General features: G+C 39.2%; 2 protein-coding genes across 17 annotated transcripts in view; one reads left to right on the top strand and one right to left on the bottom strand.

The window, feature by feature from the left end:
- Positions 1-4633: 4633 nt before the first annotated feature.
- si:dkey-175m17.7 (uncharacterized) lies at positions 4634-13502 on the bottom strand. Of its 2 annotated transcripts, XM_052588784.1 has the most exons (5): positions 13190-13482; positions 11368-11425; positions 7770-9934; positions 6788-7093; positions 4634-6366 (listed from the first exon to the last, which is right to left on the bottom strand). In XM_052588784.1, exons 3-5 carry the CDS (start codon positions 9916-9918, stop codon positions 6101-6103), a joined length of 2721 nt encoding a protein of 906 aa, XP_052444744.1. In that variant the 5' UTR covers positions 9919-9934; positions 11368-11425; positions 13190-13482; the 3' UTR covers positions 4634-6100. The 2 variants fall into 2 exon arrangements, with proteins under 2 accessions (XP_052444744.1, XP_052444743.1); XM_052588783.1 differs by lacking the exon at positions 11368-11425 and having other exon boundaries at positions 13190-13502.
- Positions 13503-15153: 1651 nt separating this feature from the next.
- The window catches only part of mark2a (MAP/microtubule affinity-regulating kinase 2a), a 33519-nt gene continuing 24653 nt past the window's right edge, over positions 15154-24019 (top strand). For 7 of the 15 annotated variants that reach the window (XM_052588683.1, XM_052588685.1, XM_052588690.1 and 4 more), the window contains exon 1: positions 15159-16295. In XM_052588683.1, coding sequence (XP_052444643.1) covers positions 16248-16295 — 48 coding nt within the window. In that variant the 5' untranslated portion in view covers positions 15159-16247. Of the gene's footprint in view, positions 16296-21657; positions 22301-24019 lie in introns of those variants that run through there. The other 8 variants (XM_052588691.1, XM_052588684.1, XM_052588695.1 and 5 more) reach the window with 3 other exon arrangements.

The raw sequence follows: 24019 nt of genomic DNA on the forward strand, positions 1-24019 counted from the left end.
TTTCTCCTCTATGCCCGGCCTTTCTGAAATGCGTCAATTTTAACAAAGCTCATCGGTCTGAAAAGCGAGGTGTACCCTGATTGGCCAGCTATCCAGTGCATCATGATTGGCCGAATGCCTCAAGCGTGTGATGGAAATGTTACGCCCCTTCCTATACTGTGATGTCGTTTGTCCCGGAGCGCTGAGACAAAAATATTAAAACCCATTATAAATTAGCCATTTGTAGCATCCAGTTGGAACATAATTACTGATTATATTGATATATCTTTTTACGCATTGCATTGCGCAGTGTAAACATAAAACCTTGTCTGCATTTTTTTCCGAAGGAACAACAAACAACAAGTGCTAACTTACTCTACACTGCTCAAAACTTGCATTTGAATTTTTTAATTTTTTTTATAAAACTTGCGTTGAGAAATTCTTTAAATATGAAAACATACTTACAGGCTGTGAGTCAGAACAGACCGCATTTTAGGCAACTTGCCCTGGTTCAGAAAACAGTCCTACATAAAATGCATGCACACACACAAATATTTGGTTTACCTGTTCCGGAACAGTGTTATAAATACAACTTAACCAATGATTTCTAGTTGTGTCCTCTTTTGGAATGCCAAACAAATTAGTTTTTGCTTTCAAAAGGAAACACACAGTGTCTGCACGGCATGGTGGCAGCAACAATACTATAGCAAGAATAAAAGTTATGCCTTCTTTCTTCGTGTGAACATTTGGGCGGTGTTATGCAAATTTCCCCACACAGTGACGTAAACATTTGGGGGCGTGTTTAAACAAGGCGTTTAAAGAGGACATGGACGAGTCTTAACTCTTATAAAGAATATCTCTTTGGGTTTGAGACTTTAGTTTTTGCAACTTTAGGGATCTTATTTATGCACGAACGGCTTGTAACACTTTAAGATGTTTGTTGTTGGTCTAATTATCATCATGGCTGTGATTCGGAAATAGTCACATGCTGTTATTCAGAATAACACTCCAAATGATGTGGTGGCAGGGGTGTTTCTTGCTTTTCATCAGTTCTAGGACACAATGATTCCAATTATTCGCTCTCTTGGATTGCCAGACAATTACATTCAAAAACAGAAGAAAGGTGTTATCCATTTCTAATTAGAATAAAGAACTTCCGGTAAATTTAAATGCACTTATCACATAACAGTCATGCCCTCAAGACCAGGCAGCATTATTGAGTCATCAAGTTTTACCAATATTACGGAGGGATTTTGGGGACATGGGTCAGCAGTGTTGCCTTGTGCATTCTATTGCTTGCCTCTCACACGTGCACACGATTCCACACACAAAAAGCCTTTGCCCCAGTTTCTCTACTCATCCCTCTCAGGCACTTTACCATTTTAGCTTTGTTCTATCATTCTGATTTAATGCTGAAGTGGCCTGGAAGTAGGCAGTCACAGGAGGCATCCTTCCTCCAGCTTTTCTCACTGACACTGAGGAAATTAGACTGCGGCAAGGAAAGCTAATGGAAACCAAGACTGGAGAGAGCTGCACCTAGGGTTCACTTTGATATGATAGGTGTCCTGTTTTAGACCATTCTGACTATGGATCCAAGCCCTCAGGGAGCTAAATCACAGCGCAGTCGCAAATCAGCAGCTGACATTATGTAACTTTTGGGCTGCCCTGCTGATTTGTCAATGGTAATCTGACAGCTCATTGACTATACTGTAACAACCAATAATTTCCGAACCAGCATTCCTGGTTCTGAATGAACTGGTCTTGGTCTGGGTGGGCTATACTGTTCTAGATAGGCTAGCAATAACTATTTTGTATCACAGGCCATATGAAATAAAACACCATTGTCAATTTGTACAAAAAAAATTTATTTCAACAAATCACCTTAGCTTTGCGAGAACATCATATTGATGAACAACTATTACAAGCCAATCTTTTTTTTTTTTTTTTTAAGAGGTACTTTATTCTCATAGTCATTACCGGCAAGGATCAGCCTAACACTTTTAATCATTTTTTGCTTCACAACAGTATCACAGTCTCTCACAGTAAATTTTCAAACAGGAAAAAGGATGAAGCCCCATCATTTGTCAGTGATAAACCAAAGTACGCACAAGTATATGGTCAAGCCAACACAGGCTGCCGTGTCCGTCTTCTCTCTGAAGCAGCGTGGGCACTGAATTCTCACGAGGAGAACAGCTGAGTCAGTAGGAAGGGGAGAGAAGACTGGAAGGTCAGTTTGGAGTAGAACATGCATTCAAAGTACAACCCTTGAGGGATCGCTATAAATCTCTACGCAAAGAATCACTGAAAACAAATGATCATAGAAAACAAATCAACATATGGAAATATAGCATTTCAACAAGCAATTTTTAGGTTAGTGGGTAAGAAAATCGGCAGGTAAAGTGTAAAGTTACAGTAACAGAGTATGACAACAACAATTGTTCGCCTGGGGAACAAGGTAAAACACTGATAACTGAGCAGTTCAAACATGTTCGGTCCTAGAGGGCACTTCTTTTTTGTCAATATTAAAATGCCAACCTTCATTTCAGTATTTGGCACAAAAATTAGATAATAATAACAATAATAATAAAAAAAAAAAGAACAAGCATTAACATACATGAATGAAGTCACAGAAAGAATCAATTCACAAATTTACAAACAAATTCTACACAAAACTTTACATTTAGTTCATTTCTATGTGCAAACCATATACTGTATATATAAGATTATTCAACACAGGAAATACTGGTCATATATAGTATCCAGTTTCAATGCTTTGCACACATTTTATAAACAAATTCGGCTTTCATACAATGAGATACTCTGCGATGTCCAGCGCTATTCATTCAGTGTTACCAGGTGTTTTTGGTAGGCCTACGCCATATTTTTTTTTTTCTACAGTGAGAGGTATGATTGAATGTGCAAAGAGGTCAATTTTCCCCAATGTCTGGAAGAGCAAATCCAGGGTAAAGAAGGTATACAACAGTGGCTCATGGCATTGACCGATGTGAGTTTACAGAGAAGCTTGAGCTGTGCCAATGGACATTTAACAGGCCTGAGGTTGGGATTATTGATAAAATGGTCTGAAAGTTTACACCTAACCCTAACCCTAACACTAACCCACATTACTGTCTCAACATGCCTAGCACACAGAAAACACAAAGACTGACTTCTCAGATCCACACACTTTTGTGCAGCAGACAGATATATATAAAAAAAAAAAAAAAAAAAAAAAAAAAAAAGATTCCAAACAATTACAAAACTACCAAGTGCTTCCATTTCTTTCCATTGATAGGTGCTACATTGACTCGGAAGACGGTTATTGTACCAAAAGGCATCCCAGGCATTTATTTTCTTGTAAAACACACTTTACACATTTTCTCATGCAGACGTGGTGGCAACTGGCAGTTTTAATGAAATGGTAAATGATGGATTTAAAGAAATTCTGGAAGAAAATTGTACTTTGTATCAGATGCCAACGGGATCTTAATTCAAGTTTTAAAAATACATATTTGTTAGGCTAAATGCTAATCAGCAGCATCCATGTTTAGCAGGGTTTTGTTGCATTGATAACAGAACTGACAATGCCTTTTAAATTCCAATTCAATTCCTGAATTTGAATTGAGGTAGCAAAAAAGAGAATTGTTATTCTAATTTAAATTGAAGGAATTAGTATTGAGCTGTACCGTGTACAGTATTGTGTGGGATGTTTCATGGATTCTAGTCATGAGGGCATGCAAGTGTGTGTTGAATTTCTTTGAATTCCTCATCATGTCATTTCAGTTCAATACGCTGTGGCATGTGGTCAATTCAAATCAAATTCAAACCCATGAACTGAAAGGAGGCCGATTCTTGAATTCCCAATTTTGCCCAATCCTGCTTTTTTTTTAGATTAAGATTTGTCTGATTTCTCGGCACTCTGTCACCTCACTGAGACCCGTTTATTAGGAGTTGCTTACCTAATCGTTTCCTAAGGGCATAATCAAGCTACAGAGTCAGACGAAAACACTGTCAGCAGTGAGAGACAGAAAGAAACAGTCAATGTGTCACTGTATGATAAATACAAGCAGCTGCTGACCCTAAAATAACACAGCAATGGCACTGAACTGGTCTGGACTTAGATCAATCAGACAGATGTTAAAACATGGGGGCATTTCTGAGGTCTTGTACCTATAAGAAAACACCTTAACATGTCTTTACTGCAGGGGGTTTTTGAAATGCAAAATAGTATACTTTGTCACACGCTGTTGGGCAGAGCACATTAATGGAGACACAGCAGTGGTGTGTGAAGGCCCAGTGGCTCAGTGAGGCAGAAAAGAGCTCAGAGACAGCAGACAAACTCCTCGCTTGTCAAGACTGATGAGAGGCGGCTTCAAGGACCAAGGCTGAAAACTTGACAATATGCAGGAAGAAGAATGTTTCACAGTGAACTGAGTGAACCAAGTCTTTTTCACAGAATGTATTCCCATAATAATGCATAGTCTCTTAGAGGGCATAGAGGAAAAAAAAAAAAAAGAAGGAAGAATTTAAATGGAGGACGTGGATCTAGTTTCCTTTATGGTATATAATACAAAACCAGATTGTTTGCCTACAGTCCTGAGAGCACTAAAATCTGATCATGGTCAAATTAGGCAGGCTGTTTAAAAATAGGGCAGGCTTTAAAGCTGAAAGGGTGTTCATTTTTCTTATGCAATGAACTGAATATGACAGAAAAGCAAATGACGGAAACACTTCATGTTTTAGCTACACCTGCATGACCTTGGAACTTTCCTGCTGATTTTGCATAAACTATAAATATCTACTTATCACCTTTGTGTGAAATTTTGAATTGCAAAATTAGCTCATATTAAAGAGTGAGATTAATGTTGATCTGCTCCAGTCACAGTAATTTCGCACAGAAATAAGCAGTGTACAAATCTTATTAAAAATGTTAAGGTCAATTCCACAAGATGTCTTCCTCAATATCTTATCAGCATCTGCAGCTCAAAAAAATAAATAATAATAATAACACATACAGAAAGCACAATAATAATAAAAAATAATTGGAGTAATTTTAAGTCATTGCTGCCTGCCCAAAGTAAAATAAATAGTGAGTCGAATAAAAAAACTATTTTATAGTCTATTATCCACTTTTCCTTCTAACACTTTTTTTTCATTACACATTGCTTTATACAAATTGCCATTTGTTAAATATCATAAGCAAGAAATAAAAAATAAATATATGATTTTTGGATTAGATCTGCCATCAGAATGGCTGGTTCATGTCCCATGCAAAAGAAAAAAAGTCCATTAGAGAAACACTGTCCAAGTGAAAATAGCTTAAATCAGTCCCACGTCCGCATCAACACTATTGCACACCTCCCACACAAAGACACTAAGATAAAGAATCCAAGATGTAAAATCAAGTAACAAAAATAGCAGTATCGAAAAAATTTCAAAGGCAAAATGAATCTTCATGTCAGTGGACAAATTTATAAATAGTTGGCAGCTAACGCAAAGTAACCCAAAAAGTGCCTTCAAATGAACTCCCAAATCAAAAATAATCTGTCTAGAAAAGTTCTGTGCACAGTGGAAAGGGAGTTTGAAGTTTGCTACAGCTCTTGGGTCTCGAATGTGATGCATGTCACAGTTCTGAGAGTCTCAACACATCGGATCTTTTTCTGTGCTTGACAGCCAGAGTGTTCTTTGATTGCATTTGTTTCCCCCCCAAATACTTTTATACAGCGTTTGTATTTAACCAAGTTTGATAATAGTAATATGGTAATAATTTAAGTGAACTGACTCATTCTTTGAATTAAAACTTGGCACATAATTAACAGAGAATCAGGGTGGGTAGCACAAACATTCATTTGCCAACTGTCAAATAAGTGCTATTTATATGGAACAGAAAGTGTGGAGATACTTCAATTAAAATATACCATTTCATCTATTTCTTTTGGACTGCTTTCATCTTCTAGTTATTTCTGTCACCTCTCTTCAAATCCTCAACTGTTTGTTCTCGTTAAACGGCTTTATTCTTACCCTTGTTTTTTTTATCCATCCATTTCTGTCCATCAATTCCCTCTTCTATTTATCTCCCTTTCCCCTCTCGTTTTCTCACAATCTTCTTTCTTGTACCGCCCTTTTAAACTTGTGTTTCCAGGCCACTCAGTTTTGGGGTGAGGATGCGAGGTGTTACCCCAGAGTTGAGGTCTCTCTCAAACTCTAGCAGCTGGCCCATGAAGTTGAGGTTGGGGGAGACTATTGGCCGCCGGCTGCGCACATACTTATAGGCATCAGTCATGGTCATGAGGGTGTGCTTCATCAGGTAAGCAATGACTATAGTAGCTGAGCGGGACACACCTGCTTGGCAGTGCACAAGAACGCCCCGTCCACACTGGTGAGCTTCCTCTGAAACAAAAAAGGGTGTGGCACACATCAAAAATTGGTCACATGCAGTTCTGATGTGCAATTTAAATGGAAAGTATCAGAAATACCATGGCAAGAAGATGATTTTAAATATCCCATAAAAATCTAAACTAGACATTTTTGACTTTTGGTCAATGTCTAGTAGCTGTAAAGCTAAAAAAATAAAATTATGATGACTCATCCTGCACTACGCAAATTGTTGTCCAATCAGATGCTCTCTTGAATGAGAATTCCACCTGCAACTGACTAGCATGTCAGTGGTTTACCACAATTAGCTGGTTAAAAAAAGAAAAGGGACAAACTCTTTTATATGTCCCAACCACATTTTTGACACTGCACTTGTTAGGGAATGACATGGGGTGTGTAAATTTTAAACTACAAAAGCGTTGACAGTTTCTCTTACCGATAAACTCAAAAACCTCTTCAAAATACTGTCGCAGGTTCTGCTTGCTGTTGTCAGTGGCAGGTAGCCTTTTGTAACGCACCAAGCCTGTGTCCAGGTGGTAGAGGGGAAGATGGGTTGTGACATTGACCACAAAACCAATGTTGAGACGAAGCAGTAGATCCAAATCCTGTGCATCTCTCTCATTGCCAAGAAAAAGGAAAGGGAGGATGGGGCTGATCACAGCATTCTCCACATCTGGGGTCATGACACTCTCCTCAGATAGTGAAGCTGGGAGGGATGAGGAAAGAGGGAGGGAAAGATGCACTGGCAAAAAAAGAAAAAAAAAAAGAAAAGAAAAAAAAGAGATTACTTTTGTTTAAATACTTCACTCTGTGTGACCATCTAAGAGAGGTATGCTGGTATAGAACACTTTTTAGTCAATTAAAAATGATATGGGTTCAAATGCTGTCAGAGTATGAGTATGAGGCTTTATGTAAGAAAATCAAATAATTATAACTAATTTTAATCCTTCCTCCTTATCTTTCCTGTTTGAAGTCCCATCACTTCCACCCCCACACAGAATGGCTTTTATCCTTTAGTTCTCAACGAGTTTCAGTGAGAAATAAAGCAGAGGATAAAGCAGTCTGAGTTTTAAGAAAAAGAATTTAAAAGGTAGAAAGTGTTTAAGGAGAAAAACTTGAATTTGAGTTACATTACTAGTGCATCATGGGTAATGTAAATATGGCAATCTTCTGAAGTTAGGATAATGAGGATTATACACCCCACAGATTAACTGAACTATAATTTGAATTTGAATACTATCAGTTCAGAAAGACATACAGCCTAATGGAAGATGAGAAAATGAAAATAAGATTAGTACATTCAAGTGGGACTGACAATGTGGCGAGATTATGTTCATATTTCTGAATTGTCAATCAAAAACAAGACATTATAAAAATGTCACTCAACCTGCTGTGTACTTGCACATTAGCATCTTTACCTCTTCCATTTTCCTCATCTTGTTCTCTGTTGAGTGAGTTGAGGACCAAGTGGAGCGACTGGGCCGAGGGTAAGGTGTGTCCACCCTCCCTCTCTCGCTGTTTGGGTTTGGGTTTAATAAGTGTGCTAGGAGCAGAGGGTGGGGGTGAGAACGATGGAGGAGAATCTGGAGATGGAGAGTGGAGGGATGGGGATTGTGGAAGCACTTCGTCATCAAACCCGTTGCCATCCCCCATGCAAGCATCTGCTCCTTTGTTCCAAAGCCGCTTGAGGGAATCTCTACCCTGGTCTCCACTATTCCCTGATCCGATAAAGTCCAAAACTGCCATCTTGCCTTGCTGGAGCCTCCGTCGCCCTGCCTGATCTGTCAGCTGGGAACGAGTGAACTCCATAAGGTTCCGACAGTCCAGGATTACAGGATTGCCACTTTTCTGGTTGTGGCCCATGCAGGTCCTCCCTGAGCCCATTCCAATACTTGCATTGTGATGGATAGGTTGGGTTTTAGAGCGAGTCATCTTTTTTGCTAGCTCCTCCGGCCAGATTGTGCGTACACTGTAATCGTCATCATCAGGCTGGTATCCTCCCACGGTATGTGCACCCATATTACGCCCCATATTGGGAGGATTCCCTCTGTGCGGGTTAAAGGTCACTACAATGGGGTCACTACTGCAGTAACTGCACGTGGAGCTTCCAGTTTGGCTTGCTTTGGGATTGCACCCACTAACGCAACTCTGGAGTGCTCGAAGAGGTGCAGATGAGGAAAGGGGAGTACAGGGTAAACAACCCCCAACCAGCTTCTTACGGAAAGCAGCAGGGCTCTCAAAAGCTCCAGCTTCTCCAGAACAGGATGCACAACCCAAAGGTCTGAGCAGCCCTGTGCGACAGTCCGAGACAGTGCTGTTGGAAGAGGAGGTGTTGGTGGTGGAAGCAGTGGACAGACACCCTCCTAAAGTCTTCAATCCCATGGTTCCGTCACCTCCGTTGGCAGCACTTGTTCCTTGGGCGTGGGAAAACGAAGAGGATGGGCTTGTACTATGACCGTGGCAGCCAGCCGAGTGACCTCTACCTCTTCTACAACGAACTAACCTCCAACAGCCACAAGGGTGGGAAAAGTCAATCGTACATGTGTGGTCAGGACTGGGGAAGCCTCCTTGGGAGGAAGTAGGGGAGAGGGGCAAAGCGTGAAGAATTTGGGGCCGATGTTCTCTAGGGCGTGAGGGACGGGGTTGACTGATGTGCTGGAAGGAGGAAGGGCCTCGGGGAGGGAGCGAGGGTGGTACAGCAGGATAGTGTGGGCTTAGGATGGCAGCATGGGGTAATGGGGCTGAACTGTGGTGATGGGATACGCTGTGGGTGTGGGGCAGTTGGTGGCCGGGTCCCAGTTTGGAGTTTTCTTTGTTTCCTACAGATGATACGTCCCTATCACTGTGCAATGGGTGGCTGGCAGTTGCAGAGCAAGACTTTAATGACAGGTCTCTCTCTCTTGTTGGCTTGGATTTTGACTGCTGTCTCTGCGCTGGTACAAATTCCAAGATCCCTCCAGGAGAGACTGTGAGTTGGTTCGGATGATGGCTGCTGTGCGGAGTCCGGTTTTGACTCTGATTATGGTTCTGGTGATGCTTCTCCACTAATTCAGAAGACTTTCCTTTGCATTTCCTTTCACTTCGCCCTGGATCCAAGTGCAGTGACACCCGTTTAGTTCTGTTCCCTTTGATGCTTCCACTTCGGGTAAGACTACTGCTGCGGCTTTTGTCTATGTAGGATTCTCCTCTTACACCTTTGTCCAAAGACACTCTAATGTCAATGGTATGTGTGTGCTTGTGAGGTCTTGGACCTAAAGTTACTATCCCATTGCTGTGACAATGGCTAGCATTGTGGCTGCTGCCCTCAAAGGGAGCATCTGGTTCTCCTTTATCTCTCTGAACATGGGATGATTGTCTGTGCTTGCATTCCAGAGACAGGTAGTTGGAACCTGGATGGAAATGGGGTGGTGGGGGTTGGGGTTGTGGTAAGTGGGGTGGGGGCTTGTTGTGAGTGGCTGGGCGGTGTGAGGAAGACTGTGAAGTGGTTGGTGGGGAGGCCACGCGCAAGGCCAAACTTTTGGGGCGCTGAATAACCACTATGCGCTCGTCAAGAGGGAGCGGAGGCATCTGGGGCTGAGCGAAGCTGTGTGGTTAGGATGCAAAAAGAAAAAAGACAAATTAATATCAGTGTTCATAAATCATGGTACTTGTGTAATTTTGAAATATGGACATAGAAAACAGTATTGCACATACAGTTAATATTAGTTACAGCACAAGGAATTACATCAACAATTGTGATGAGTTAAGTACAGAAGACAGTCTTCTGTTAGTCATTCACAACCTTATTAGATATTAAACACTTTGAAACAATAATGAACAGCACAAGGGTCACAGATGTCACAGACTTGTCAGTAGGAGAAATCCTAAAATAACAGAAAAATCTTTCGGACCCAGTACCCTTCTTAACAAATTCCAGGGGTTCCCATTTATCGAAAGCATAAAATAATCCTTACAAGCATGCAAGCAAACTATTAAAGAATGATTTAAATTAGGATGTAGCTTTGTAGTGATGTCATAATTTGATGATAATCTGCATGCTGTATTTTTGGTTATCACGACTGTCCTGCAATATGTCATCCTAATCTTCTTGACAGTTTATAAAAAGTCATTGTTTTGCAATAGATTATTAAGACGGGCATCTTCAGAGTATATTTCGAGAACATCTGTTATACATACAAACATTTAATGAAATGTAAATGGAATAATGTTATTATTCTTCTAATAATAAAGATATAATCTGATGGCTGCACTAATCACCCCTCCACAGAGCACAGAGGATCAGCTCATTATTCTAAATAATGACAGTTTAAAACGTTCATTTTGAAATGTCAATGAAAACACCAAGAGAAGGTTAAACTAAAGGAATAGATCAGTTAAAAATGAACATCTAGCTTTTATTCATCCTCCAAACCTGTACGCCATTCTTTCTTCAGCGGAACACAAAAGGAGAGCATTTGTGTTGGTACTTTCAGCGGTATTACAATAAACGGAGACTGGATAATGACTTGGAATGTGTACAAGTTATATTGACCACTTTTATAATGCATCTGCATACTTTATAACCCTTTAAAAGCTTCAGTCCCTCATCATCATCACTGCATAAAAAAATCATGGAAAACAGGCTTCTCTTTGTGCTCCACAGAAGAAAGTAAGTCATTTGGGTTTGGAGTGAAAAGAGAACGAGTAAATAATGACAGAATTTTCATTTATATTCCTTTAAGAATAAAGTACAGAATGGTAAAAACAAAAAAGAATCAAGAGACGGATGGAAAAAATGTGTGTGTGTATGTGTAAAAGAGAATATAAAGCAGCTCAGATAGAACAGTTACAGGATGTGACATGGCTGGATCATCCATTGACCTCGTGGAGGAGGGGGACATGCACAACAGCATTTCAGACATATATCCCAACACAACACCCCCCCCCCCCCCCCCATCCGCCCACACACCCACACACAGACCCCAGGACAGAGCCAGCACACCATGCTCTTATTTCCACATGCATACAATCACGCACAGAGCCTGGTGATGGTATCCTCATCCTCTTTGCTTTTTTCAGTCTTGCCTTTTGTAGCCTGTGGTAGTGAAGGGGGGTGGGTGGTTACATTGACCCAGATTTGTCATATTGCAAGTCAACATCACTCCAATCACTGTAACTCACACACTAAACACCTTTTCAGCAGTATTTCACACAGAAACCACGTGTGTAATGGGTTTTTTCCAATGAATCACATACAGCATTGAAACAGCAGCACACGCTTGGGCATCAGCATGTGCTTGTGTCAGAGATGTACAGCATCAGCACCGATGAGCTCAGGTACCAGCTGAGCACAAAAGACAACTAAAAACATGATCAGGTTTCAGTTATATCACCAAAAAGAACAGTGTGCTGTTGTGTAAATACAGTAATGTTGCAGCAAAATGGTAACTGGACCATGAAAACAAACATGCACTCTATCTGATACATCACTGAAAGACAGAAAAAATTTAAAGAAAGAATGAAAGCTCATAACGGTCATGGCTGATTTTGTCCCCACACTTTATACAATTTTCTGCGACAGGGATGCAACACAGATATAATACTGAGGAAGTAATTTTTTTTTATATATTGAACATTAAGAGCTATATTACGGTGAATTAAAGCACATAGTCTTCTATACTTAAAGAAGAAACGACACTAACCATCAAGTCATTTTAAATATTCATCTGCTGGTCATTTATCAGTAACCTACAAAATACTGTGAAGAAAGTGTCAGTGCAAGAATTATTGTAACAAATTAAATGTCACTTGAATTGATCAACTAGAACGATTGCTCCCACAATCAATGCCTAATAAGAATTATACTTGTGACAACATTAACATATTTCATTATTTGTTAAGGCCAGATAGCCCACACAAGCATTTCAAGATTTATTTACCTCTCATATTCACGTAATAAGCGTGTGTAATAAGCATCTGTCTATCATGTATAGGCAGGCGTAGACAATTTGTTTAAATGTTTTAAATTCAAGTCAACAGTCTGCGACAGACACATGGTGCTGCTCAACTCTCTGCCTAATGAAATGACTGCATTGTTTTAAACCATTATAAAAAGTGTGGGAAGGTTAAGGTGAAATCCACTGGAATGATTTCGCGCATCGTCACACGTCATTACGTTCATTGCCTCTGAATTTCCAGTTTCTCTCACAGGAAAGCGGAATCACAGAACTAATTAGGAGCCTTTGTTTCAGACGTTTGTACAACTGCACGAGCAAAAATGCGCCTAATGCGACGTCTGAGCAAACGCTTTCATAGATGTTTCACCAAAAGAAATCTATCTATATCTATATATAGTAAAAGCACAATATTATCCAGGCCTACAGTCACTGAAAGGGAAGAACGTCCCTCACAGATTTGCAACTGTATTGACAGTCACTTGTTAGGCCACGCTGATGCTGTCACGCAAATTCAAATACGCTTTCATCGTAGCCTAGTCCAGTGTCTCTTCTCATTTGAGCTCAGTTCCACTACCATTTCAGTTTGAATGCTAAAAGAAATTATGCTTATTATATTTCAAATGCATTTGCATTACAGTTCGAACGTTTTGCGTAGATTTCTGATGGTTTTTCTTATAGACCAGATCTAAAACGTGAGCTAGGTAATATTTTATTAGCATTAATGTTTTAATATGAATAATAGCTGCAGTAAAACTCGCACTTTCACATTGGGCGACATTTTGTTGAAACAAAATATTAAGTAGCCATTAAGTAGGCTACTATTTATTGCTGGAAACACAGATACATGATTGCATATCATGAAGGCCTAAAAAAAATAAACCGAGGAGATAAAAATTACTTACGTTATAAGCTGTACGTCCGCTGTATCGTCATTTTTCGTGATAAATGAGATCCTTGTTTCTCCGCGCGACTATTCCGATCCAGTGCGCGCGCGAGACATTTACATAGTTGCAGTTAACAGTGGTCTGCCTTAATGTGCAGGGTAGACTTTACAAATCCAGTGATATCCATCGGTATATGACAATCAGGCATTTTTCCTCATACTGTTCAGAGCGCTTGTCCTCACAGATGTACACAATTAACACAATAACAATGTGTACGCCGGCGCAATGCAACGTGCGCTCTGTGTACTGTGCTTGTGCATGAGACAGACAGCGCGCTATGTGAGGGATGAGGGGCGGGGTTTCGATGCAGGTGACATCATTCTAGACCAATGACAAACAAAATGTGACGAAACGCTGCCCATAAAACGCAGCTGATACAAAACATGCAACATTTTTCACACTATATTTAGTTTGTCAGGGATTTTTTCCCCCCAAATAACCTTAAAAATATGAAGTCCCAGAATGACAAAGATTATTTGGTTTAACATTCACATTGACTCTTTAAATGGGGTCACGCAAAACTGAACGATTTTGGACCTTAGTGTTCTTCTGTATCTTCTTTTTATGTTCTGGACAAAAAAAAAAGGGAATCTGTAAAAAAAAAGAAAAAGAAAAAAAAAGCTTTTTTTTGTTTGTTTCTTTACTCACGATTTTATTTTATTTCACAAAAACGACAAGAGATGGCAGCAGAGTATTCATTCCTTCGTTCACAGCCCTGTGATCAGAGTGCCATAGAGATGAGCAACAAAAAAGAACAAAAAATAAATAAATACTTGGCAAAAATATGTAATGTATATGTACAATTTTCAGTTCATGTCAATCAGACTTTAGAACAACTTTAATCTGCCGATAATGCAGGCAAGACTGATAAACATCATATTGCAGTCAACTTAAGTAAAAAAAATTGAGCCACTGCAAAATGATGGTGTAACCTTTTCAAAGACTGTTTATCTGCCTTGCACTTATATGTGCTTTGAAAGTGGGATTTCATTGCCTTCGTCTGGAGCTTCAATAAACAATATTCGACCACATTTACATTTACAATATTGTGCATTGTTGTTGAAGGGAAAATACAAATCCATCCAAAAAGGAAGATTTTGTCATCATTTACACACACTCATGTTGTTCCAAACCTGTACGATTTTCTTTCTTCTATGGAACTTCAAAGAAGATATTCTGAAGAATGATGTAAATTAGTGGCTACCGTCAACTGTTTGGCTCCCCACGAAAAAGTAAAATGATTGCCATAAAAAAAATTTTTTAACTAAAACTGTAACTTTTCATTACCAGTAGCTGGTGACAACAAACCTTTATGAATTTCTCCTGACAATACAGGTTCACCTGCTACTGCTTTTTTGAGGTGTTATCCTTTTGGTAATGAAAAGTTACAGTTTTAGTTAAAACATTTTTTGATAGCAATCATTTCACTTTTTTCCAGAAATTAAATTTACAAGAATTTGTAAAAAGAGAATGATCTTTAATTCGACAGTAATCCCAAAGAGGTGTTCTCTTTTTTATTGTTACATCCCTGTAAAGACGCACTTATTCTGTTCATTTTACATTTCTGTTCATTTGCATTTTTACAATAATAATAAAAAAAACCTTTATTTACTTTATTTTTATACTAGTTTTACAAATGAGGACGCCTGCAAAGGGAGGTTTTTGGAGATTTTGTCAGGTTTAGGTCACTTTAGGGCACAAATTTATCCCCAAAATATAGTTAAGTACACACACACACACACACACACACACATACAAACACACACACACACACACACACACACACACACACACACACACACACACACACACACACACACATATTACATATTGAATATACATAATTTTGTAATTTTAAAACGAGGTGGAAGAAAAGACTTTTATTTTTAAAGCTCTAAGTGAGAGCGGCAGAGGAAGTTGATCCACAGACTGGTTTCACATTTCTCTTGAACGCAAACAAGACTGGCGTCCGGCGCTGCTGCGGTACCAGTTGTGACCGCTCGACTCTACAGCTTTTCACGGCTCACGGATGTAATTTGTCGCGTACCACCGACTGGAACCGACCTATTTACAGCCATTAGTAACCAGGCTACGGTTAGGACTTTTTCTTGCAATCATACTGTCAAAATATCTGCGACTTTTTCGAAATCACTCGGCCAGCTAACGCGCGTTAGCAGGTTAGATGTGATTTTGTGAGACGCAGAGAGCCAGTAGTTACACGGGCATCTCCGCGATGGTTTTGTGCTCGGAACTTTAGTTAATCACCTCGAGACTACATCAGGTGTTTGATTAGGTTTTGAAACGGGCATGTTGACATTTGTATGACGGATCTTTACTCGGAGAAACGCGGATCTGAGCGCTGCTTAGTTGGCTAACTGGAAGGAGCAGCTCGATAACTTGCTGTAAAGTTTTTTTTGTTTGTGTGTGCTAAGCGGAACTTTCGTGTGTCTTTCCTCAGGCTTGAGAAGAAGAAAACCTTAAAGACTTAATTTTTGACATTGCAGATGCAGAACAATATACAGCCGAGCATTGGTATTTACGGCTAAATTAGGGACCCTTTTGCCACCCGGCCTAATAAAACTTGGAAGTCCTCGGACTCGATTTTGCACATTTGTGCTGGGAACAATTTTGTTGTATTTCTTCAGCTGACGGGTTCAGTTTAATCCGTCTCTTCCTTATTGCTGTAATTTCCCAGAAAAATCACCAGGTTAATTGTAGAAAATCACATAGGAAGTCGACATTCAATGTTGACACCCGCCGATAGGGTTGTCGAAATTTTTGAAATAAAATTCACGTGCCTTCCGAGACTAGTAAACAAACTATGACTTAATGACGGGACTTTTATAAAAGCTAATCTGTACTGGTTAGGGGACTCACACTGAGCTCAGGGGCTCTTTACAAGCTGGACTCTGGACACTTCTCATCGTGTTGTGCCGATGTCACATTTGATTGAACTGTGAGAGCTGTGAACACGTTCATTTTCAGAAAAAAAAACTGTCAAATCCAACCTCAGAAGATGTCGACCAGGACACCACTGTTACCCCTGATTGACTCCACTGGCCAGGTGAGTCTTAAACCATCTTCAAAATATATATATATATATATATATATATATATATATATATATATATATATATATAAATTACCCATCTACTACAAGTTTTTTTGGGGGTTTTGGTTTCCTCGTGTCAGATCATAGCTTAGTTAGCTACAAGTAAATACAGCTTATGATTATCTGGTTTACCTGTCAACACAAAACCCTTTTCACAGCAAAACGGTATTATAATCGTGTTGTTGTACAAACAGGAAACAACACACCAGTCTTAACTAATAGGTTTCCTCTTTAGCACAAAAAGAAGAGCCTTGTGTTTTCATGAATGCTTGTTTTGAGATGTCAACAGTTTCTTCCATTTCTTTGCCACATTGGCTTCGCTGCGATTTCTTTAGTTAGTGTCTTAAAAGATGTAGTATGTCTCCTGTTTACTTTCTATACTCTTGCAGAAATTTCAATGGTTGGGAAGATATGGTTGCCTTGTTCTGCTTTTTAAGTCAAGTCAGTTTTACTTACAGTAGCTTACACATTGTTTCAAAGTAGCATAATAGAAAATCTTGATAGTTTACATTTTGTGATGATATAAATAATCAGCATGTGTGTAAAGTTAGATACACTTATAATAGTTGGTGGTTGGAGTTTTGTATCTACTAGTCAGACATTTGTGGATGGAGTTGGGTCAGTAGTTTATAAAACCACTGTGTTTATGTAATTGTGCATCAGTTCTCTGTATTATTTTTTTTCATAAGCTTAGGTGTTCATTGAGGTTTAATTGATGCTATGTATTTCATAACAGGTTACACTTGAGATGCAAATGTTCTTGATCTGAGCTTAGATCTTGAAATCGTTTGTTTGTCCTGAACCCATAGAACGAACCATAATAGCGCTCTCTAAAATTAATCGCGGTGGCTAGCTGAGCTTGTTTCTGAGGTCAGTTTTAACCAATAAGACTGATCCTCTTTCAGTGACTCCCTGGCAGAGTTGTACCAGCAGTAAGCAGCTTGCAGCTGAAATCGCACGAGTCTGGTTTGGAGACTGTTTGAGTGTATGGTTTGTTTATAGCGGAGATGAAATGTTTGTTGAAATGTGTCTCTTGCCAAGCCATGCCCAGTCTTACTTGTGATTTGCAGTCTGAAAATGTTGGTCAGCGTTTTTCCCTCAAGAACTTTTCATGTGGTTGGAGGGGATCAAACATAATCTGTTTGGCCTGAATGTAGTGTAATGTTTTTTAATCATCTCAGGCTGCTCTCCATGTAAATATTTTTTAGGTCAGATAAAGACTTATTTTATTTACTCTTAAGCAATGCTTGGAGTTGTTTCCGGGCAATTATTTGAGATCCCCAGCCCTGTCAATCTGGACTGGCATTTCCAGTCAGGCATGGTTTGGGGAGTGTCAAGGAGGTGTGTTTTTATTTTGAAATTTTAGTTGAACATTATGCACAATGTGTTTGAAGACTTGCGTAACCAGATACTGGAGGATCTGCAAGGTAATGGGAGAAAATCCTAATCCCAATATTCCCTACAAAACAGATTTTGAATTCTGTCCTCCTTCAGTTGTTTTGGCCTCACAAGTCCTTAGATATTTTCTCATTTGCCTTTCATGTGTTCTAACAGATCACCTGTAGTTTGAGCTTGACACGCTAGTCTCAGTCTCTCTGAAGCGTCATAGTGTTTCACTGATTGGGGGGGGGGGCGTATTCAACTGGCGTCTATTTGTGTACTGGCTGCTACCTCCCTCCTCTTGAGATAGTCACGGTGTGATAAAAATACTGATACTGAGAATACTGAGAAATGACAAGCTGGCTCACACCCCTCCTTTATTCCCCCTCCCCCTCGTGCCAGTCCACCCTGCTGTTTTCCCCAGCGTCTCAGACAGTTGCCCCTTACGCAGAGCCACTGCTTCTCCGTGACCTTCTAGTGTACAGAGCGCTGTCGCTCAGCAACATTCTCACAATCGGTATCCTCTTACCGGGGTGTGTGTTGCATCTTCGGGGTGGTTTTCGTATCCTTGTCAGATATTAGTCATTCACGTGGACCTGACTGTCTTCCTGCAATTCAATAGGATGTGTGCACCATGTGTAGCTGCTCTTCAACCAGTATCACTTCTCTGATAATACGGTGGCAAAATTGCCTCCCGGCCAACTTGTTTGGTTCTGTTTACACATATATATCATGTCTGTGTGTGTGTGTGTGTGTGTGTGTGTGTTAATTTTAAACAGTATACTTGTCATTTATTCACACTCATCTTGTTTCAAACCTGTACACGTTTCTTTCTTATGTTGAAGACAAAAGAAGATATTTTGAAGAACCGAACAGTTGACTTGTGTAGTAGGGAAAGAAATACTATGGAATCAGTGGGGACCATCAACTGTTTGATTTACAACATTTTTTTGGGGGTTTGGGTAACTCACACATGAGGTTAAGTAAATGATGACTTATGATGAAATGATTTTTGAGTGAACTGTTCTTTTAAGGAGATGACAGTTTACCCACTGACACATATTACCCCACTTGTCCATATGTGTGTAAAGTCAGATGTTGAACTGGAGGCAATTTTCTGGAGAGCGACTGAATGCTAAAGTCAGCATATGCCGCATGTCCACCGACATTACATGGAACAATTGTACCAGAAACTTTTTTCCCCAAGAACATTTTCCCCCCCAGACCTGTTGCCTTCTGCATTTCCACCACGGTCTAAAGTAACGTGAAGACCAGGCAAATAGTCTGGTGACGTCTGCGCGCGTTTCTCAATAAAAAAGTTCACAAATTTCGGACTTGCATCCTCGGTAGTTCGCACATTGCGAGTTCGACTCGGGAGTGTGAATCATCAGTCAGCTCGCCTTGGCTACTGCAATTTTCCTTACTGTATATTTACAATAAGACAAAATAATATCATCAAATACCACTGCCTCCTTTCGTTTTCATTTAAACATATTAATAGCTACAGAAATGTAGTTCAGGGAAATGAGTATATATACAGGCTACATTACAATGAAAATATTATATCAGTTGCCTCTTTTATTTTCATTTTTTAGCAAATAGATAAATTGAATAAAGACCAAAGATCACATGTTAGATTTACCCAAAACTAATTGTATTTTATGTTTAACCAAAGAGACATCAGATTCGCCGGCAAATGTCAGGACTAGCAGAGTCGAGACTGCTCTCGGTGGTGACATGAGCACTGATCGCGTGGAGCTGATCGTCTCCGAAATTGGCGATACCCATTTTTATAAATAAACTGCAGATTTGAGTTTTAAACAACTACATTCACGTGAAATCACAATGCTGCGGTAACTCAACCAGTCAGCATGCTCAGTGCCCATGTCCCGTCCCCGAAAGTACTGGACCTTTGAAAAAGTACTATGTCGCGAACTGGGACTTTCTGCGGGCCATTTTTTTTTACCAGGAACTTTATTTAGATCCTGTTTCCTGCGGTGGAAACACACCGAATACCAGGCCAAAGTCCCTAGTTCCTGGGTAAAGTTCCAGCGGTGGAAATGCGGCTATAGGTGGTGAAAAAAAAGATTGTAGCAACACTAGCATGACACCACAGTCAATTTCTGGAGCAATGGCTTTTAGTTAGCTTGGTATGCGTTACATATTGTCCCAATAAAATGAGCCCCTCCTGAATGTGTGTCAGCTCTGACGTCTGTGACCAGCCCTCGCTAACCGGGACATAAACATCAGCAGTGACAAACGATGAGACTAATGTTGCTCAGAACACCCTCCGATTGTCCTCGGAGGAATCAGAGAACCCCAACCGGTTGGGCTGATGACATAATGAAGAGTCTCGAGTCCATGTGAACTGTGAGTCTAGTAGCTGAATAGCCTAAATGAAGGGTTGTGTACTGTAGATGTGGAGCTGGATCATCTGGTCGGTTTTCCCACTGCTGCTAGGTTAAAGGAAATAAAGCTTTTGGTCAAAACTGGTTTTTCAAGGAGACAGGTAGAGCTAGTTCATCTGTAGCTCATGAAAGCTGAGTGTTTGTATACTGCCTTCTTTCTTTAGAACCAAAGATGGTTTTAATTGATAAGTATCTGTCCATTTCTAAGGGTTTATTTAGTCTTTGAGCAGGCCTATTCTGTGGCAGAAATAGAGTATTTTCTAGGTGTTTGCTGACGGGTGTGGCACTGATCTGAACCACACTGATTTGTGCCGATGTTGTGAAATCACTGCAGAACTCTTTCCTTTTATCTTATGACACATCAGATGTTACCAGTTGCTATCTTCTAGAGATCCAAAAAAGGGAAGTACCGTGCCCACGTGTAGGACTGTGTGTAATAGATGCAGGCTGTTTCAGCTCAGTTGAGGCATCAAATTAAGATCCATTTGAAGCTGTAAATGTGTTTATGCTCATATAAAAATTGTTGGCAGATTTAAGTCGTTCATTCATCGTCAATTACTATACTCTTGGCTGACTTGCAAAATTTCTTCTGTTCCACGGTAATGGTTGGAGAGTCCAGAAAAGTTTAGAAATACCTCACATCACTCATGACAGAAATATACTTGCCTTATCTTCAACATGCTGAGTTTCAGTCTTCCTGAAAAAAAGTTATTCATGAACTTCTGGGTAAGATAAAAATTAAGGTGACGTGGTAGTTTCATTTTTTTAAATAGACTAAGAGAATGAGAGTGTAATAATAATAATTAAATGTCTTTTAATGTGCACTGTTTTTCTCTATATTTTAGTAGTTTAAAGAGAAGTAGACCACGTCAAAAATACTTATCTAACCTGGTTAAGAGGCTTTATCAATCTTATTCATATACATTCATGCATTTTATAAATAATTATATGTTGTTAATTATTATTACTTATTTGTTTGTTTATTGGTTTTTATTATATTTGTTAAACTTGTATTTAAAAAAAATGCCATTAAAATATCGTAGGGTGCAGACATGGCATTAAATAAAAATAAACTACTTCTATTATTAATTAGTAAGTCAAGATTAAATGAATAAAATAAAAAGAGACAATTAAAGTGACTCTGTAGCCTAACTTTAACAATTATATTTAAATTGTTTATTAAACTGTTAGGACAAATAAGGATTAATAATGTAATAATAAAAAAAACATTTCTGATGATCTTAGAGTTGTGGTGATTTAGTTTTTTCCTTTTTTTTTGGTATACGACCTTTATTTCATAATCAGATTTTTATATATTCCAGTAGTGTAAAATGTCATGTCAACAATTGCTTGTATAACCACTTTAAAGCTATTTCAAATTATGAATTGTTCATATTATTGTTCATATCATATTTATATTATTGTTTATCAACAATCAGAAGAGAAAAGCTAAAATCATCAGTTGTTGTCAATCTAATTCTCCATTCATGTAGTTCATTCAACATTCTGATCAACACCTTTCATTTAGTCTTGAGATAGCGGAGTCTAACATTCACTTTTGATTACAGTAATCTCCTTAATCTCTTCAATTCTTTTCAAATATAGTGTCTATTCTACATATGTAACCCGGCGATGACATCATTGATCTCTGACTGATTGCTAGTGAGATGTACTGGAGAAACCTTCAGAAGGACTCGGTCTGCAGTTTATCTTCTCCCACTCCGTTCCATTGTCTTGTTTCACAGCTGTCGGGGCATGTCAGCTCTCGTTTCCAGAGAGCTTCTTGAAGGCCTCGGTCTCGCTCCGGCAGCCACTCCTCCTGACAAACACAGACACGTCGCTTCCTGTGCATGACCCGAAACCCAGATCATTTTGGCTTTTTCTTTTCTGTCTCACTCTCCTCTATTACTGTTCTTCTGGGAATTAGCTCGACTTCCTTCCGTAGTGTGCAAGGAAGCCACTTATCCCAGCTTGTACTCCTGGAGTGGTCAGCATGTGGATCTTATTTTAGGCAGAGACCTCCTGGCCCCTGAAGTCGTCCGTAGGGTTACGGTTACGGTTACGGTTCGTCCACGGCTATCAACACTGGGCTTTGTTTTGAAACCATTCTGGAGTATCTGTCCTTACTTCTGACAGGAGCCTTTGAGGAGATTAAATTCTTCACAGCAGGTATTTTTATGGGCAACAAAAAATCGAAATACAATTTTATCTGGTGTTTTTAGTATATATATATTTGAACTGTTTTTTTTTAAATAATGTACACACAGACAGGTGAGGTCTTTAGATGTGTGAGAGCTTGTTAGTGTGACCCAGAATGAGTTATAGCCAAGCGTTTTAGCCAAGTTAGTGTATTTTGTCATTCTGTGAGGATTTTTTCCAAGATTTATGTACCGTTTAATGTTATATTTGGACATTTATCTGGATTATCTGCTGTAAGTAGTGCGGTTTTTCATGTTCTCTTTATGTTTTAAGGCGTAAACATAAGCAAATACATGAAAAAGAGCCACATCTGTATATGAGTTGGAGGACCGTTCACATAGGACATGTTCTCTGCACTGTTTATTTAATTATTGGTTTATGTTTGGCACTTTTTTTTCCAGCGTCTCAGAGTTTTAGTACACCTTGTCAGGTTAAAAGTGGTTTAACTCTCAAAAACACCTCAAAACTTGTATTATTAATATTGTTGTTTTTAATTAGCTGGTGTTCCTCTACTTAACCACAGCGGGGGCCTGTTAAAATGCCTTAAGTGTGTTGCTTATGTACTTCTATTGTTATTAGTTTCTCAAAGGAAGACAGGTCTCTTCCTTCCTGTTGTATGTGTTAAGTCTAGTCTTTCCTCTCTAAGGTGTTTAATTGTGTAAGAGTGATCATGGTGTGCAGAAAGGTTTGTGTGGTGTTTTCCCTTGCTGCATCGGTGATTAGTGTGTAAATCAGTGGTTGAGCAGCAGTGCTACTGTCCTGAAGGTCAGAGCTGTGTGTTTGTGTGTGCGTTGAGTGTTACGCTCACTGCAGACCCTCGCAGCACATCAGCTCAGCGTGACGTACACTCGCTGCAGTATCATTACACTTCCCTTTAGTCACGAACAACAGGCAAACTTCTTTGTGAGAAGGTGGTTGTCTGTGGGTGAATCTCACAAAGAATGTCTTGGCCACACAATGAAATTATAAAATCTTCAAATCCTTGATGTATGTAATTAAGATTAATTTTAGATCATATTTATACTTTTATAAGATGTAAATATAAGAATCTAAGAATAATTTGCATAATTTTGTCCATGTATATATTATAAGTCAAATGATTAATTAATATACAGTGCTGCTTGAAAGTTTGTGAACCCTTTAGAATTTTTTATATTTCTGCGTAAATATGACCCAAAACATAATTAGATTTTTACACAAATCCTGAAAGTAGACAAAGAGAATCCAATCAAACAAAGGAGACAAAAATATGTACTTCGTCATTTGTCTGGTGTTAAATATTTGTGAGTGGCAAAAGTATGCAAATCTTTGCTTTCAGTATTTTGCGCGACCGCCTTTTGCAGCAATAACTGCAAGTAACGTTTCTTTAACTGCTTATCTCTCCTGCCCTCCAATGGCTTGTATTAATTTTAGCCCATTCCTCAGTATAGAACCACTTTTTCTTTTTAGGTTTCCTCCTATGAACTGCTTCCTTTTGGTACTTCTACAAAATTTCAATTGGTTTAAGGTCTGGAATGTGACTCAGTCCTTCCAAAACATTAGCTTTGTCCTTCTTTAACCATTCTTTAGAAGAACGACTTGTGTGCTTGAGGTCATTTTCTTGCTGCATGACCCGCTTTCCCTTTAGTTTCAGTTCTCGGAAAGATGTCCTGGCATTTTCATTCAGAATTTGGTGGTATAATTCAGAAT

The sequence above is a fragment of the Carassius gibelio genome, chromosome B21 (genome assembly GCF_023724105.1).
Source record: "Carassius gibelio isolate Cgi1373 ecotype wild population from Czech Republic chromosome B21, carGib1.2-hapl.c, whole genome shotgun sequence".
NCBI lineage: Eukaryota > Metazoa > Chordata > Actinopteri > Cypriniformes > Cyprinidae > Carassius > Carassius gibelio.

Coding starts and splice junctions, on each gene's coding strand:
- si:dkey-175m17.7 (XM_052588783.1), bottom strand. CDS start 9,918: ATGCCTCCGCTCCCTCTTGACGAGCGCATAGTGGTTATTCAGCGCCCC. Junction 7,094..7,769: donor AGATGAGGAAAATGGAAGAG/GTAAAGATGCTA, acceptor TTTTTTTGCCAG/TGCATCTTTCCCTCCCTCTT. Junction 6,367..6,787: donor AGAGGTTTTTGAGTTTATCG/GTAAGAGAAACT, acceptor TTTTTGTTTCAG/AGGAAGCTCACCAGTGTGGA.